Source organism: Rosa chinensis, chromosome 1, assembly GCF_002994745.2.
Source record: "Rosa chinensis cultivar Old Blush chromosome 1, RchiOBHm-V2, whole genome shotgun sequence".
NCBI lineage: Eukaryota > Viridiplantae > Streptophyta > Magnoliopsida > Rosales > Rosaceae > Rosa > Rosa chinensis.
This window is the reverse complement of record NC_037088.1, coordinates 4,600,408-4,614,937: the sequence shown is the minus strand read 5'-3', so window position 1 is coordinate 4,614,937 and position 14,530 is coordinate 4,600,408. Positions and strand designations below refer to the sequence as shown.

The 14,530-nt window shown below is 36.7% G+C and overlaps 1 protein-coding gene across 1 annotated transcript; it reads left to right on the top strand.

The window, feature by feature from the left end:
• The first annotated feature begins 378 nt into the window (after positions 1–378).
• On the top strand, positions 379–7,958 carry LOC112179575 (DNA topoisomerase 2). The gene is made up of 19 exons (XM_024318040.2): positions 379–1,016; positions 2,064–2,356; positions 2,454–2,520; positions 2,609–2,879; positions 2,966–3,165; positions 3,246–3,455; positions 3,540–3,653; positions 3,737–3,847; positions 3,944–4,108; positions 4,224–4,565; positions 4,676–4,809; positions 4,897–5,251; positions 5,345–5,531; positions 5,623–5,672; positions 5,760–6,188; positions 6,274–6,463; positions 6,606–6,673; positions 6,784–6,880; positions 7,186–7,958. Exons 1-19 carry the CDS (start codon positions 444–446, stop codon positions 7,743–7,745), a joined length of 4,416 nt encoding a protein of 1,471 aa, XP_024173808.1. The 5' UTR covers positions 379–443; the 3' UTR covers positions 7,746–7,958.
• The last annotated feature ends 6,572 nt before the right edge of the window (positions 7,959–14,530 follow it).

The following is a 14,530-nucleotide window of genomic DNA, read 5'->3' as shown; positions in this document are numbered from 1 at the left end:
TCTAAATAAATGACTAGAGCTCCATTTTGAGTATAAAGATTAATAGTTCTACAAATTTGGTAAGAGAGTTTATCTACATTGTATCACAATGATAATCGAAAAATTACAAATAACGTATCTCTTTCCTTTCTTTCCTAACGAAAAATGCATCCGTGTATACAAGAATTTTCGTCTCAATTTAGTAATAACAAAACTTGAAGCTCCATTTCACCCGCGATGCACCCGATCCCAACTCTCCTCCATCATCCCCGTCAAACCCTAACTCAAACCACAGCCGTCCGATCGTATTTCAAATTTCAAAATCCCGCTCAGACCCCAACGCATTTCAAATTTCAAATCCCCAGTACCGTTTCACTTTATATCTCCCCATTCTCTCTCTCTAACCTTCAATTTCGTCTCTCTCACTCACTCTCTCTCAAAACGAATCGTTTTGGTCTCAAACCATGGTGGTCGAGAAGAAGCGCCCGCTGCAGAGCAGCAACAACGCCAACACGGCGGCGTCAACAGACGGCGCCGGCCACGGGAAGACGATCGAGGAAATGTACCAGAAGAAGAGCCAGCTGGAGCACATCTTGCTCCGACCCGATACCTACATCGGATCCATAGAGAAGCACACTCAAACCCTCTGGGTCTTCGAGAACGACGAGATGGTCCAGCGCTCCGTCTCCTACGTCCCCGGCCTCTACAAGATCTTCGACGAGATTCTGGTCAACGCCGCCGACAACAAACAGCGAGATCCGTCCATGGACGCTCTCAAGGTCACCATCGACGTCGAGCAGAACTGCATCAGTGTGTACAACAACGGCGACGGAGTTCCGGTGGAGATTCACCAGGAGGAGAGGGTTTATGTGCCGGAGTTGATCTTCGGGCACCTACTGACTAGTAGTAACTACGACGACACGGTGAAGAAGACCACCGGTGGACGCAACGGCTACGGCGCCAAGCTCACTAATATATTCTCCACCGAATTCGTCATCGAAACCGCCGACGGCAAGCGGCAGAAGAAGTACAAGCAGGTATATATTTCTATCTGTCTGTGTATATTCAATAATGTGTGTTTGCTTCTGTGTTTTCGTATTTTAGGGTTTCACAGTTAGTTGGAATTATTGAATTAGGAATTGGTGTTTGATTTGTGAATTTTGTTATGAATATTTGTATTCTGTGCTCAATTAGGGTTGATTTGTGGAATTGATTGACGAAGTGGTTTTCGATTGGTAATTTGTGATGTTGTAGGTCTTTTTCATGTTTTGTTTTGATGAGGATTAAAAGGTCTTATAATTAGGGCTTTTAGAAGGTTAGAGTTGGTATTTAGGGGTTTCACAGTTAGTTGGAATTATTGAATTGTTCGAACTTGTGTTTGATTTGTGAATTTTGTTCTCCATGTTTGTATTCTGCTCAATTAGGGTTCATTTGTGGAATTGATTGACAAAGTGGTTTTCGATTGGTGATTAGTGATTGTTATAGGTCTTCTTCATATTTTGTTTTGATGAGGAATTAAAGGTCTTATAATTAGGGCCATATTTAGGGCTTTGAGAAGGTTACAGGGTCCATGGTTTTAATCATGTGCTTAAGTATATGATTTTAAGGCATGGTCATTTCGGGTTCTCCCATGTGCGTGGTTGTATATTTCCTTTTGGGCATTTGCTTAGTTGTAGATATCAACATAACATATATCAGTCTATTCCTGCTTTATTAGTCAAAGTCTTTTGAAATTGCAGTGCATCACTGTATGGCAAGCAATATTTGATATAACAATTGTGATATAATGGTGTTAGGTGTAGTGGTTTTGTGAATCTTGCACATCCAGTTAGTTTTATAGCTTCTGAATGAAGTGGTCTGTGATGTCTTGCTTTCATACGTTAATAAGCATCTTTGGTTGTTACTCTGGATTTATTACCTTAATGAATAGCACAATGTTGTGACTTCACTTGTTTTGGGTTTTGAAAGGGAGACATGGATTCAATATGTTCCATCTTTCTTTTTCTAAATGTTTTTCAAGAACAAAAGGTAGCATCTGGTAAATTTGTCTCATAGATGAATAATGTGATTCTTGTTGATTCCAGGTGTTCACAAACAACATGGGGAAGAAATCTGAACCGGTCATCACTAAATGCAAAGAGAGTGAGAACTGGACCCGGGTGACATATAAGCCCGATTTGACAAAATTTAACATGACACATCTTGAAGATGATGTGGTAGCATTGATGAAAAAACGAGTGATTGACATGGCTGGATGCCTTGGAAAGACTGTGAAGGTTGAACTGAATGGAAAGAGGGTCCCTGTAAAGTCGTTTCTTGATTATGTTGATCTCTTCTTGCAATCTGCCGGAAAATCTAAAGATACTAAACTTCCAAGGTGCTTGTTATGAAACTGTTTATTCTCAATCTTCTAGGTCACTTAGGGGAACTTGCTAACTATATCTGTTCACTAACTATATGTGTTCACTTGTCAGGATGACTGAGAAAGTCAATGATAGGTGGGAGATTTGTGTGAGTCTCAGTGACGGGCAGTTTCAACAGGTTTCTATAAATTCTTTTTTTTTTTAATTTTAAATTAAAGTTTGCACTTGGAATTGTGTGTCTCATGTTGCTGGATTTAATTTGCCAGGTCAGCTTTGTGAATAGCATTGCTACAATCAAGGGGGGAACTCATGTTGATTATGTCACAAACCAGATTACTGCTCATGTGATGAATGTTGTAAATAAGAAGAACAAAAATGCCAACCTCAAGGCTCACAACGTGAAGAATTATCTTTGGGTCTTTGTCAATGCTCTTATTGACAACCCTGCCTTTGATTCCCAAACAAAGGAAACTTTGACGATTCGCCCAAGCAGTTTTGGGTCTAAATGTGAACTACCGCAAGAGTTCTTAAAGAAAGGTATGCTTACACTAGTTCAATTGCTCTACTGGTAGGCTACTCTCAAAATGTTTAAAGTCGGTTCTCATATATTGATTATTTTGCAGTTGCAAAGTCTGGGGTTGTGGAAAGTCTTCTGTCTTGGGCAAGTTTTAAGCAGAACAAAGATCTGAAGAAAACTGATGGAACAAAAACGGAGAGGCTTCATAATATCAACAAGCTGGAGGATGCTAACTTAGCAGGAGGAAGGAACTCTGAAAAGTGTACCTTGATTTTAACAGAGGGAGATTCAGCTAAGGCTCTTGCAGTAAGTGTCATTTTGGTACCTTCAGCAATAATTTAATTTTTTTCATCCTTTCTATAATAACATAATCTGATCTACATCAGATGGCGGGACTGGCTGTTGTTGGTCGGGACCATTATGGTGTTTTTCCATTGAGAGGTAAATTGCTTAATGTAAGAGAAGCCAGCGCAACTCAAGTCAGGGATAATGAAGAAATCAAGAATATTAAGAAGATTCTTGGTCTGCAGCAAGATAAACAATATACCAACATCAAATCTTTAAGATATGGGCATCTGATGATCATGACCGATCAGGTTAAATTTCATGCTTCATTGGTTTTATTTTTATATCTACTCTGAGATTCTAGTTGTAATATTAACAGCTTATCTGATTTATAGGATCACGATGGCTCCCATATAAAAGGGCTGCTGATCAATTTCATTCATTCCTTCTGGCCCTCTCTGCTAAAAGTTCCATCATTTTTGGTTGAGTTTATAACGCCTATTGTTAAGGTTGGTTCTGGTTGAGTTAACCTTTATTTTTACTGGACAAATTTCTTGAAGAATATCTTTAACTTGTAATGTGCTCTGCACAGGCAACTCAGAAGAATGGGAAAGAACTTGCTTTTTATTCAATGCCCGAGTATGAAGCTTGGAGGGAAAGCTTGAGGGGTAATGCAAGTGGGTGGACCATAAAATACTATAAGGTTTGCATTTTATACTTCTGCAAGGAAGCCTTATTGTAGTATATTTATATTGTCAGTAGCTGTATGATTCTTATATTTACTTTCTTTACATCTTAGGGGTTGGGAACAAGTACTTCAAAGGAAGGCAGGGACTACTTTCAGAATCTAGGTATGCACAAGAAAGACTTCGTTTGGATAGATGAACAGGATGGGGAAGCAATTGAACTTGCTTTTAGCAAGAAGAAAATAGAAGAGAGGAAGAATTGGCTTCGGCAGTTTGAGGTGGGAAGTTTTGGCTTAAAAATACAAATACATTTCTATAATTGTATTTTCAAAGTGACTCTTGTCTTATGAAATTATGCTTATATGGTAACTTACTGGCCTTTTTTGTTTGCAGCCTGGTACTCATCTTGATCAGAAGGCAAAGCTTGTAAAGTACAGTGACTTTGTTCACAAGGAGCTTATACAGTTTTCCATGGCGGATCTGCAAAGGTCCATACCATCAATGGTTGATGGGTTGAAGCCAGGTCAGAGAAAGATACTATTCTGCTCTTTTAAGAGGAACTTTATCAAGGAAGCAAAAGTTGCCCAGTTTTCTGGTTATGTGTCTGAGCATTCTGCCTACCACCATGGTGAACAAAGTCTTGCCAGTACTATCATTGGAATGGCACAAGATTATGTGGGCAGTAACAACATTAATCTCCTTCAACCAAATGGTCAATTTGGGACTCGTAACTTGGTAAGAATTATTAATCTCGTTCAACGTATCAGTTATTTAAGAAGATTTCATCTTGCAGTGTAATTTTATTCAGAGATGTTTTACTTACATTTATGTTTTGCTCGATATAGGGAGGCAAAGACCATGCAAGTGCTCGTTATATATACACTAAGCTTTCTCCTATTACAAGGTTCCTTTTTCCAAAGGATGATGATAGACTTCTTGACTACTTGAATGAAGATGGGCAATCTATTGAGCCAACCTGGTATTATTTTGGTATCAAAGGATTATTGCATATAATTTTAACACATGGGTGGATAAGTATAGCTGAATGACTGATTTTGTTGTATAGGTATGTGCCAGTTATCCCAACGGTTCTTGTGAATGGTAGTGAAGGAATTGGGACAGGGTGGAGCTCTTACATCCCTAATTATAATCCAAGAGACATTGTTGCAAACGTTAGGCGGTTGCTCAATGGTGATGAAATGGTGCCAATGGATCCTTGGTATAGAGGCTTTACTGGATTTATTGAGAAAACTGTCAAGGAAACTGGTCCAAGCTACACAGTATGTGGGATTATTGAGGAAGTCAATGAGACAACACTCAGGATTTCGGAGTTACCAATCCGTAGGTGGACTCAAGATTATAAGGAATTTCTGGAGTCTATCTCTCAAGGGAATGACAAGGCCAAGGATCCTTTGATCGAGGTATAGTCGACTAAAGTACTTGGCATCTGCAATATATATCAAACGTTGTTTCAGGTTTTTCTGAGTTTCTAATCAAAATTACTCATTCTGCAGGGTTTCACACAGCATAGTGATCATAGTACTGTAGAAATTCTAGTCCACTTGCCTGAGGAGAACCTGATGGCAGCCAGAAAAGAGGGTTTGCTGAAGAAGTTTAAATTGACCACTAGCATGGGCACAACAAACATGCATCTCTTTGATCCAAAGGGTGTGATTAAGAAATATGAAACCCCAGAACAAAGTATGTGTTAAGGTGATCTAGTGTGGTTTGATTAATGCTTAGTGTTACAAATCTATAACTAGACTTTGTTTTTGCCTTCTTCTTTCTGCAGTTCTTGAGGAGTTCTTTCACCTAAGACTTGAATTCTATGAGAAAAGAAAGGTTAGTTTATTTGTTGTCAGATATGAATGTAATACAACTTAACTGATTTTGTGGTACAACTTAACTAATTTTATATCATGTATGCAGAAAGTATTGTTGGATAACCTTGAGTTGGAATTGTTGAAATTGGAAAACAAGGTTAGATTCATCCTTGGTGTGGTGAATGGAGAAATTATTGTGAGTAATAGGAAAAGAGCTGATCTATTCCTTGAGCTCCAACAGAAAGGTTTCACTCCTTTTCCGAAGAAAACTAAGGCTGTGGAGCCAGAGGTTGCTGGGGCAACTGAAGATACAGATGAAACAGAAGAGAACTCAGAAGCTGTCACTGGTAATGGAGTACGAATTAGCGATTATGAGTACCTAATATCCATGGCAATTGGAACCTTGACCATTGAGAGGGTTCAAGCTTTATTGGCTGATAGGGATAAGGTCAATGAGCAGGTTACTGATTTGAGAGGTTCAACTCCAAAGTCACTGTGGTTGAAGGATCTCGATGCTCTTGAATTGGAACTTGATGTATGCATACTAACCACTCATATTTCACTATTTTTTGTTTACTTCATTTGTAACCTTTGTGTCTGATATACTATCGTTATACCAGGAGCTGGAGAAAAGTGAGGCTCTGGCAGATGAGGCAAAAAGGAAATCAAGAAACAACCAAATCAAGAATGCGCCTGTTGGGAAGGTTTCTAAACAAGCACCTAAGCCACGAAAGAATACTAAAAAGGCTAACAATGCAGAAGCTATTGCAGACAGTAGGGAAACATCTTCCAGTTCTGCAATGGAAATGGGTAAGCCTGCTACACAAACAATAGATATTTGGTTTATATTTCCAATAGATATTTGGTTTATATTTCCAATAGATATTTAGTTTATATTTCCATGTTTGGATTATGCACTCACTGAACCAAGATCATCTGCCTGTTTTTTCAGAGAAAGCTCCTGAGGTGGTGAAACGGAGAGGTGCAGCGGCAGGTTCAAAGAAAGCTCCTGTTAAGAAGGTCTGTCTGAACACTTTTATTTATTTGGATTTTCGTAATTCATATGCTGTACAAGAGTGAATGAATTAATGTCATCTGAAACTTATACTGTTGTTGTTCTTGTTTAACAGCAAGCAAAATCCACAGTAGTTTTGTCTGATGATGAAGATGAAGAAATGCTTGATTTGAAAGATCGACTGGCTGCCTATAATCTTGATTCGTCTCCAGGTACTTATATGCACCTTTATAATTTTTTCCATTCTATTTTCTTATGGGGATGCTGGAAGTAATGATACTGTTTGGTATTAGTATCTGTTGTACCATAATTGGGACTCTTAATTTTCACTATGTTCTAATATAATGATTTATGATTATAGTATGAATCTACCTTTTGTCTTATCAACTTTCAAATTATTTGGAAAGCTCCCTAACCAATGAGCTTCATGGTTAAAAAGAAGAAATTAGCATTGAAACAATTCCTTTATCCTCTTCTTTTGCCTCAATTTGAGCATTAACATTGTTTCAATGTGCAGACAAGGAAACTGAAGTGCCACTAAAAGCAGCCCAGAAGAAAGCACCTACCAAAAAGGCCACAATAACAGATGATGAGGACGATGACGATGATGATTTTGCAGTGGAAATAGCAGCTGCCCCCGCAGCAGTTAAGAAGGGAGGTAGAAAGCCTGCTGGAGCTACAAAGGCAGCAGCAGCTAAGAAGCCCCCTGTGGCAGCCAAGAAGAGAGGTCCAGCGGCTAAGGAGACTCAAACATCATCATCTTCAGGCCAGAAGCTCTTAACCGATATGTTGAAGCCTGCTGCTGAGAGTTCTGGGGTTTCACCCGACCCAAAAGTGAGAAAGATGAGGGAATCTCCATTCAACAAGAAGAGTGGTTCTGTGTTGAGCCGGGTTAACTTGGAAGATGAGATGAACGAAAGTGAAGAGAAAACCGAAGCTCCAGTAGCAGCTGGAAGAGCTAGACCGCAGAGGGCGGCTGCTCGTAACAGGACAATGATTCTGTCAAGTGATTCTGAGGATGCAAATGATAGTGATGAGTCTGAGGTGGAGGAAATTGATTCTGACGATTCTGAGTAAGCAAGTCATGTAGTTTCAGTTTAGTTGCTTGTTAAGAATTCTGAGAGTGGCGGTAAAACTTGATGTGGGGAAATTTCAGCTCATTCCCTCGTGTACAAATTTCAAGTTTGCTGCTTTATTATGGTAACTCATTATTGAACATCTTATTATCAACTATCAAGTTTGATTGGTGTTGAAAATATGCTAAAATGCTCTACTAGTCAACTACTTTGAGTCTCTGAGTTTGCTTTGTTTTTCTCTACCTGCACAGTGTCGAAAGCGTTGTCAAGAGAACAAAGTTTAGTTAGTGGTTGTGATTTTGGACTAGCTTTTCTTCTTGTTTGGAATCGTTTCTTTTGTTGCCTTAGCCGTAGGTGCAGCAGTCATTTTCTAGGTACTGTTGTTGCCTCACTTTTAAGTAGTTTCTTGATTTGAATTTGGAAACTGTAAAAGCAAGTGGTGGGTGTGTAGTCCTTGTCTTAATGTCTTATTCCAATTGGTCTTGTTTGGAATTCAACGACTAAGATTGGTTTGCGTCCGAAGAATGGTTTACTCCATGTTTTGTCTTTAACAAAAGAAGATAAATTTCCATGTGTGTGTGTAGCACAAGGTTTGAGTGTAGTTATATGTATCCAATATTTTTTATCCCCACTCCATCCATAATTGATACTAGGAGTAACCTTCGAAATGTATGTTAGAGCTAAGCAACTACGGCTTTTTGGCAAGTGTAGTTATGGAAGTTACTGTGTTTTGTGAAATGGTCCTTGTGTAAAAGCTAGTAGTAATTTAGTTGATTGGGCTGAAAATATGAGTAGATCTTTGTTGTCGTTCTTAAGCATTACCCAAAAATTAGTTCAAACGGTGGATTCAACAACCCCAAAAAGAGCTAGAGAATGGCTCTTAGCTGTAGAGACCCTAGCGAGGCAGACTTCGTTGTCGAGCAACTTGATCATTTGTCAATTTCGTTTTCATTTATACAGATTCTAAAGTTTATGTTTTTATTCGGAAAGCACCCAGTAATGAACTTAATTATTTTCTTCGTTCAAAATTTATAATATATGAGTATTTTGAACAGAGAAAATAATTAAGTTCAAGATATTTGACTTGCTTTAGTTTCGTTTTAACCAAATCAGCATTTTGTATTTGGCATAAAAGGTTATTTAGAGTATCTTTAGCAATGCTAGTTATTTTTTAGCCAAAGTAGCTAAAAAATCATTTTGACTAGCCACTTTAGAAATGCGTCTACTTAAGTGCTATCTATTTTAGCTAGTTTTGAATTTATATTAGTTTTTAAATAAAGATTAAATAGTTTAAGTGTATTGATAAATTATATAAAATAACTCAAAATGAATGTTTTCAATTATAGAGGGTCTAATTTCATTATCTATATTTAGGGGTGAGATAACTAAAAGTTATAATAGAGAACCACTTAAGAGTTTGGTGCAGCTGCTAAAATAAATAAAAAGCTAAACATACTCTCCAAAATGGTTAAAAAGTCAAAATAGAGTCTGCTAAAGATGCACTTAGACGAGCAAAACTCGTTCAAATATTTAGTTAAGAAGAAAATTCTCGAATCTTCTCCGTAAAGATTTAGATATCAAAGGGAAGAAAAATCCAATTCTAGACCCGTTCAAATGAGGTCGAGTGAATTAGGTCTGAGGAACAGGAAATAGGATGAGATGAGGACAATTCTTCAAATAAGGGGACCAAACGGTTCGTTTGACTCTTTGTTAGGCTCCTAGGGCAATTCTTCTTTGTCTATTTTCCACGCTTATATCATTTGGCCATTTTCATTCGTTCTTGGCCTTGTAGAGATTTTGATTTGTTCTATTCAATCCGTGGCTTACTCCAATCAATGAAACAAATCTCATTGCTTGAAAGAATGGCTCTTGTTTTGGTTTTTACGTTTTATGCATTGAAGAATATTATATATGGTGTAGTTTGGCTTCTACTCACGTTAGTCACTATGTTGACTTTGGTGTAGAATCCAACCCAAAATATTATTATGTAATTTGTAATTTTTGTTTATAGCTAGAAAATCTTTTACATAATTGTTTGAAGGGAGAATTCCACAAATGGTCACTCAACTATGAATCATTCGACACTTTGGTCACTGAAGTTTCAAATATATCACTTTGGTAACTCAACTATTACATTGCCAATCACTTAAATCACACAAAGAGTATTTTTTATAATTTTTTTAATAAAAAAAATTAACAAAGTGACTTAAGTGATTGACAATGTAATAGTTGAGTGACCAAAGTGATATATTTGAAACTTTAGTAACCAAAGTGTCGAATGAGTCATAGTTGAGTGACTATTTGTGAAATTTTCCCTTATTTTAATTCTATAATTTATATTTGCGAATTAGTTCTCCGTGTTTCGTTTGTTGTAAATTAGAAATGACCACAATGCATTGAATTAGGGCTGGAATCAGTGCTTTTGGTGTTAACTTATCAAGTTCAGTAAGAGGGATTCGGCTTCTCTAAAGTGAGCAAGTCATAAAGTTCGTGAATTTCATAAAATTACTGACATCCATTTAATCTAGTGGCTCAAACATATCCATATTAAAAAATACCAACTATTTGAATTATTTATTTATTTATATGTAAGTCATGTTTTTCTCTATCAACAGAAAAAAAAAAAAAAAAATTGCCTATCTTGATGAAACTAGGTCAAGCGAATTTTCATATTTGAATTCATAAGTTTAAACTTGATGCTAATTTGCTTGGGATTTTTTTTAGCTTTGAATAGCAAACGCTTTAATTTGTTTCTTCACTATCAAATTAATAATTCCAAAGAGATTTGCAGTTTCCTCTACCATTCATTTATGTGCTTTGTAATTTATATCCTATATTGATTACTGGAGATGATGGGTTTCCAATTGGCTATTTTCTAGTTTTTGGTTTATAAATTCGTTCGAGTAAATCCCAATTGTTCATGAACTGTGTAAGTATGTTGGGTGATTACTATTCAACACATACTTTCCCAAGGCGACTAGGAGATCAGAAATTGCAATAAAGGACTAGGAGAGCATTTCTCCTACTTTTCCAGTGGTTAAAGAAGACAGAAAAAGATTGCAGAATCAGATTACAATGAGGAAATCCAGGGAAATCATGCTCACTAATCTTGAGATAAATAAGGTTTACATTTCATATCATTTTGCATGATTCAAAATTGGTGTGCATATCCTTTAGTTGATCTGAAATCCTTATATGCATTACAAGGTTTCATAATGTATATCAGATAAAGATCTTGTTTACTTATAGTTAGGAAGATTCGATTGTTTATCAAAATCAGTTTTTAAAATCTTTCCATGTTTTGATTATTCTGTGATGAGAAGAGATTTGATTGAGGGGGAGTCTTGCTCCTCTATAAAAGGTTTTCAAACTGTATCATATGGGTAGAGTTTTTGAGTAATTAGAACATTGTTCTCTTGGTGTTGCATAAGTTCTCACAAATCGTTTTCTACAAAAACTCTCTTTGATTGTTATTCATTTTCCTTGCTTACTATGTTCATTTGCATACATCAGTCTCAAGATCAGTGGGACGTTGATACCAAGGAGGATTGGAAGATAGGTTCATCTAGACACTGTGTTAATTGAGTGAAAAGTTAGATTAGTTATAAACCAAGTTAGCTATGTTGCTAGTAAACGTGATTGTGATAACCATCACTACTTGTATACTGTAAACTTGTTGATTCATAGTGGATTTATTTTCTCGTGTTTGCTACGTTACAAGCCACGTAGTGAAGTTTCCTCAGTGGAGAGGTTTACACTGCGTTAGCAATTGCTGTGTTGTCTTTGAAGTGCATTACTTATTCAGCAAGCAGTTATATATATATATATATATATATATATATATATATATATATATATATATATATACAGATCCGATCCAGAGCGGAGCTCCGCTTTGAAATTAACGTGTGAAGTTCGAGTTTTGGGTCACTTTTTGGTCGCATATCCACATCTCGACCGTTCAGTTTTTAGGTACTAGTGTATAGATCATCTCTGCAAATTTTCAACCAAATTGATGATTGTTAAGGTATCTAACTCGCTTAAACCAATGGACGGACTGAATCTGTCAACCTGAACCGTACTAGCTTTAAGGCAGTTATCAATGCCTTTACGATCATCATTTTGGCTGAAAATTTGCAGAGACGATCTATACACTAGTACCTAAAAACTGAACGGTCGAGATGTGGATATGTGACCGAAAAGTGACCCAAAACTTGAACTTCACACGTTAATTTTCAAAGCGGAGCTCCGCTCTGGAGAGGATCTGTATATATATATATATATCACCTTAAACAGTTTGTTCTATCATATATTTTCAAACTGCAATAATCTTATCTATGTGAAGGATGAAGGATTGAAGCATGTACCACAAGAATCTCCATAACTCTGCTTTTCTAAGAGATCCATGGAAGCCTGGGTTCTTAAAAGCAGAGAATTATGAAGGTGAAGACTGAATAAAGAAAAAAAAGAGACAAAAGAATATGCATAGAATTAAAGTTATTATGGAAAAGAAATTTCTAAAATCTTGTTAATTGACGTGGACATTTTTGAGCCATTAGATTAAGTGGAGGTCGGAGATTTTATGAAATTCACGAACTTCATGAGTTGCTCACTTTAGAGGAGTCGGATCCCAGTAAGAGAGTGGGATGCTAAGTGGTTAAAGGGTGTACTCATTATTTTTGATATTTGGTTAGGTAAATATCTATTTTTCATTAAGATTTCAAATGTACCTTTTTTTTTTGGTACAAAAAGAAAGAAAGAGCATCAAAGAGTCCTAAAGCCACAACTACAACCTTAACCTAAGTGTTTATAGTCGAAGGCAGAAGGCAGAATGAGTAAGAACGAGTTTTGCATTGGAGTAAAGAAAGAGTCTTAAGTTCAATGACAGAAAACTCCTTGTTTGTAGTTGCTCCTAATATAGGCCTCATCATTTTCTGTCCATAAACTAATGTCTTGATTCATATATTCAATTTTTTTTTCAATGAGAGTTTTGATGGTTGTTGCAACAAGATTCTTCCAAGGATGTTGGATGAACCAGCCGCACAATAAAGAAAGACTATCGAATTCCTTTAGTAAGGAGGGCATCAATGTGGTATCGGCCAAAGGGGCTCCAATGGTCAAGTCAGTGACTTATTCCACTACCAGTAGACTAGTTGAAAGTGTAGATGTTACTTACTAGAGTGATGGAGAAAATGATGCTTATATATAACCGTGTTGGAAACCCTAGGAGGTGTGTTGCCGATCCAAGCGAGGCTTCAGATCCTATGCATATTACTGTATAGTTAGGTGTGATTGGCGTCTAATGTGGTTGAGCGAACCTAGCTGGGTATGCCACCAAATGCTCAGATTAGTGAGAGCGTCGTTAATCCGTTTCGGACGAACTCTCTGCAGAACTATGGGTTCTCCTTGGGCCTCGTTTGGTTCACGGAAGGGAAATCAATTCCCTTGTCTTTCCCATGGAGAAGGGAAACTAAAGTTCTTGTTAGGTTTCCTTTCCTCTTTTGGTAAAGCAGAGAAAGTATTCAGGAAAGACCATTTGATTTCCCTTCCGATGTTTGGTTGGTGCAGGAAAGGAAAGTAAAAATATATCAATGTTTCAATAATACCCTTGTATTTTAAAATAAAAACATCATAAAAATTCTAAAGTACACCAATTTTTTTATGCAAGAGAGGGTATTATTGTCCAAAATTTTTGTAATAAATGCTTGGAAATGAGAAGGGATTTCCCATGGGGTATGAGTGGAATGATTTCCCCCCTACTTTTCCCTCTGTCAGGAAAGTATTTCCGGAGTTTGTGGTTATCAAACAAAGGAAAGTAATGACTTTTTTTTCCTGAGTCCTCAATTCTGCGAACCAAACGAGACCTTGGTTCGTAGGCCAGTGCACGGAAGGAGCTGGACTTCGTCGATCCTCATTGGGAGGTAGTTGTTCTCTGGATTCCCAGACCCAGGCCCTCCTTGCTAAAGGAATTCGGTAGTATTTTTTTATTGTGCAGGTAGTTCATCTAACATCCTTAGAAGAATCTTGCTGCAACAACCATCAAATGAAAAACTCTCATTGAGAAAAAAAAAATGAATAAACGAATGAAGGCATTGGTTTATGGATAGAAAATGGTGAGGCCGATATCAAGAACAACTATAAACAAGGAGTTTTCTGTCATTGAACCTATTGAGTCTTACTCTAATGTAAAAATGATTTCTAATTTACATTTTTTTTTTCACTAACGATTTACAAAGACAATATTTGATTATTTATATAATTTTAGAAATACATGCCAATTGGGCCATTGGGGCTACTATATAGCATGACTAAAATATTCTCTCTCCAATTGATGAGAGATGCAAGAAAAATGAGTTAAGATTAAATTGTATTAGAAGTTCGATTATAACAAAGCTTTATATTTTTGATTAAAAAATAAATTAGGGAAAATCTTCCACACTTCAATTTTCGGTAAAAGAATTCCAATAAGGACAAACAAAAAGTTTGGCCACACATAATTTACTAGGGCACTATTCTTTTTCTTTACTTTTTTTACATGATTAAAAGAATAATTATGTGATAAACAGATGCACAATATTTGTGTCGAATCAATTAAATGTTGAAAGATTTTATATCTTAAATATTCGAAACTAAAGATAAAAAAAAATTAGAAACTAAAATTCGCGCGTAGCAACACGCGCATCGTTTTCAGACACAGATTTCAATGCATTTCCAAACGCAGTTTGCGTATTCAACTCACCCTCTCGCTTTCTCTCTCCTCAGTTGTTAAAACTGCGTTGACTCGCA

Bases quoted from the DNA above. Each gene is read 5' to 3' on its own strand.
- LOC112179575 (XM_024318040.2), top strand. From the start codon at position 444: ATGGTGGTCGAGAAGAAGCGCCCGCTGCAGAGCAGCAACAACGCCAAC. The intron at 4,810-4,896 runs GTATTATTTTGG...TTTGTTGTATAG, and splicing joins CAATCTATTGAGCCAACCTG to GTATGTGCCAGTTATCCCAA. The intron at 6,464-6,605 runs GTAAGCCTGCTA...CTGTTTTTTCAG, and splicing joins CAGTTCTGCAATGGAAATGG to AGAAAGCTCCTGAGGTGGTG.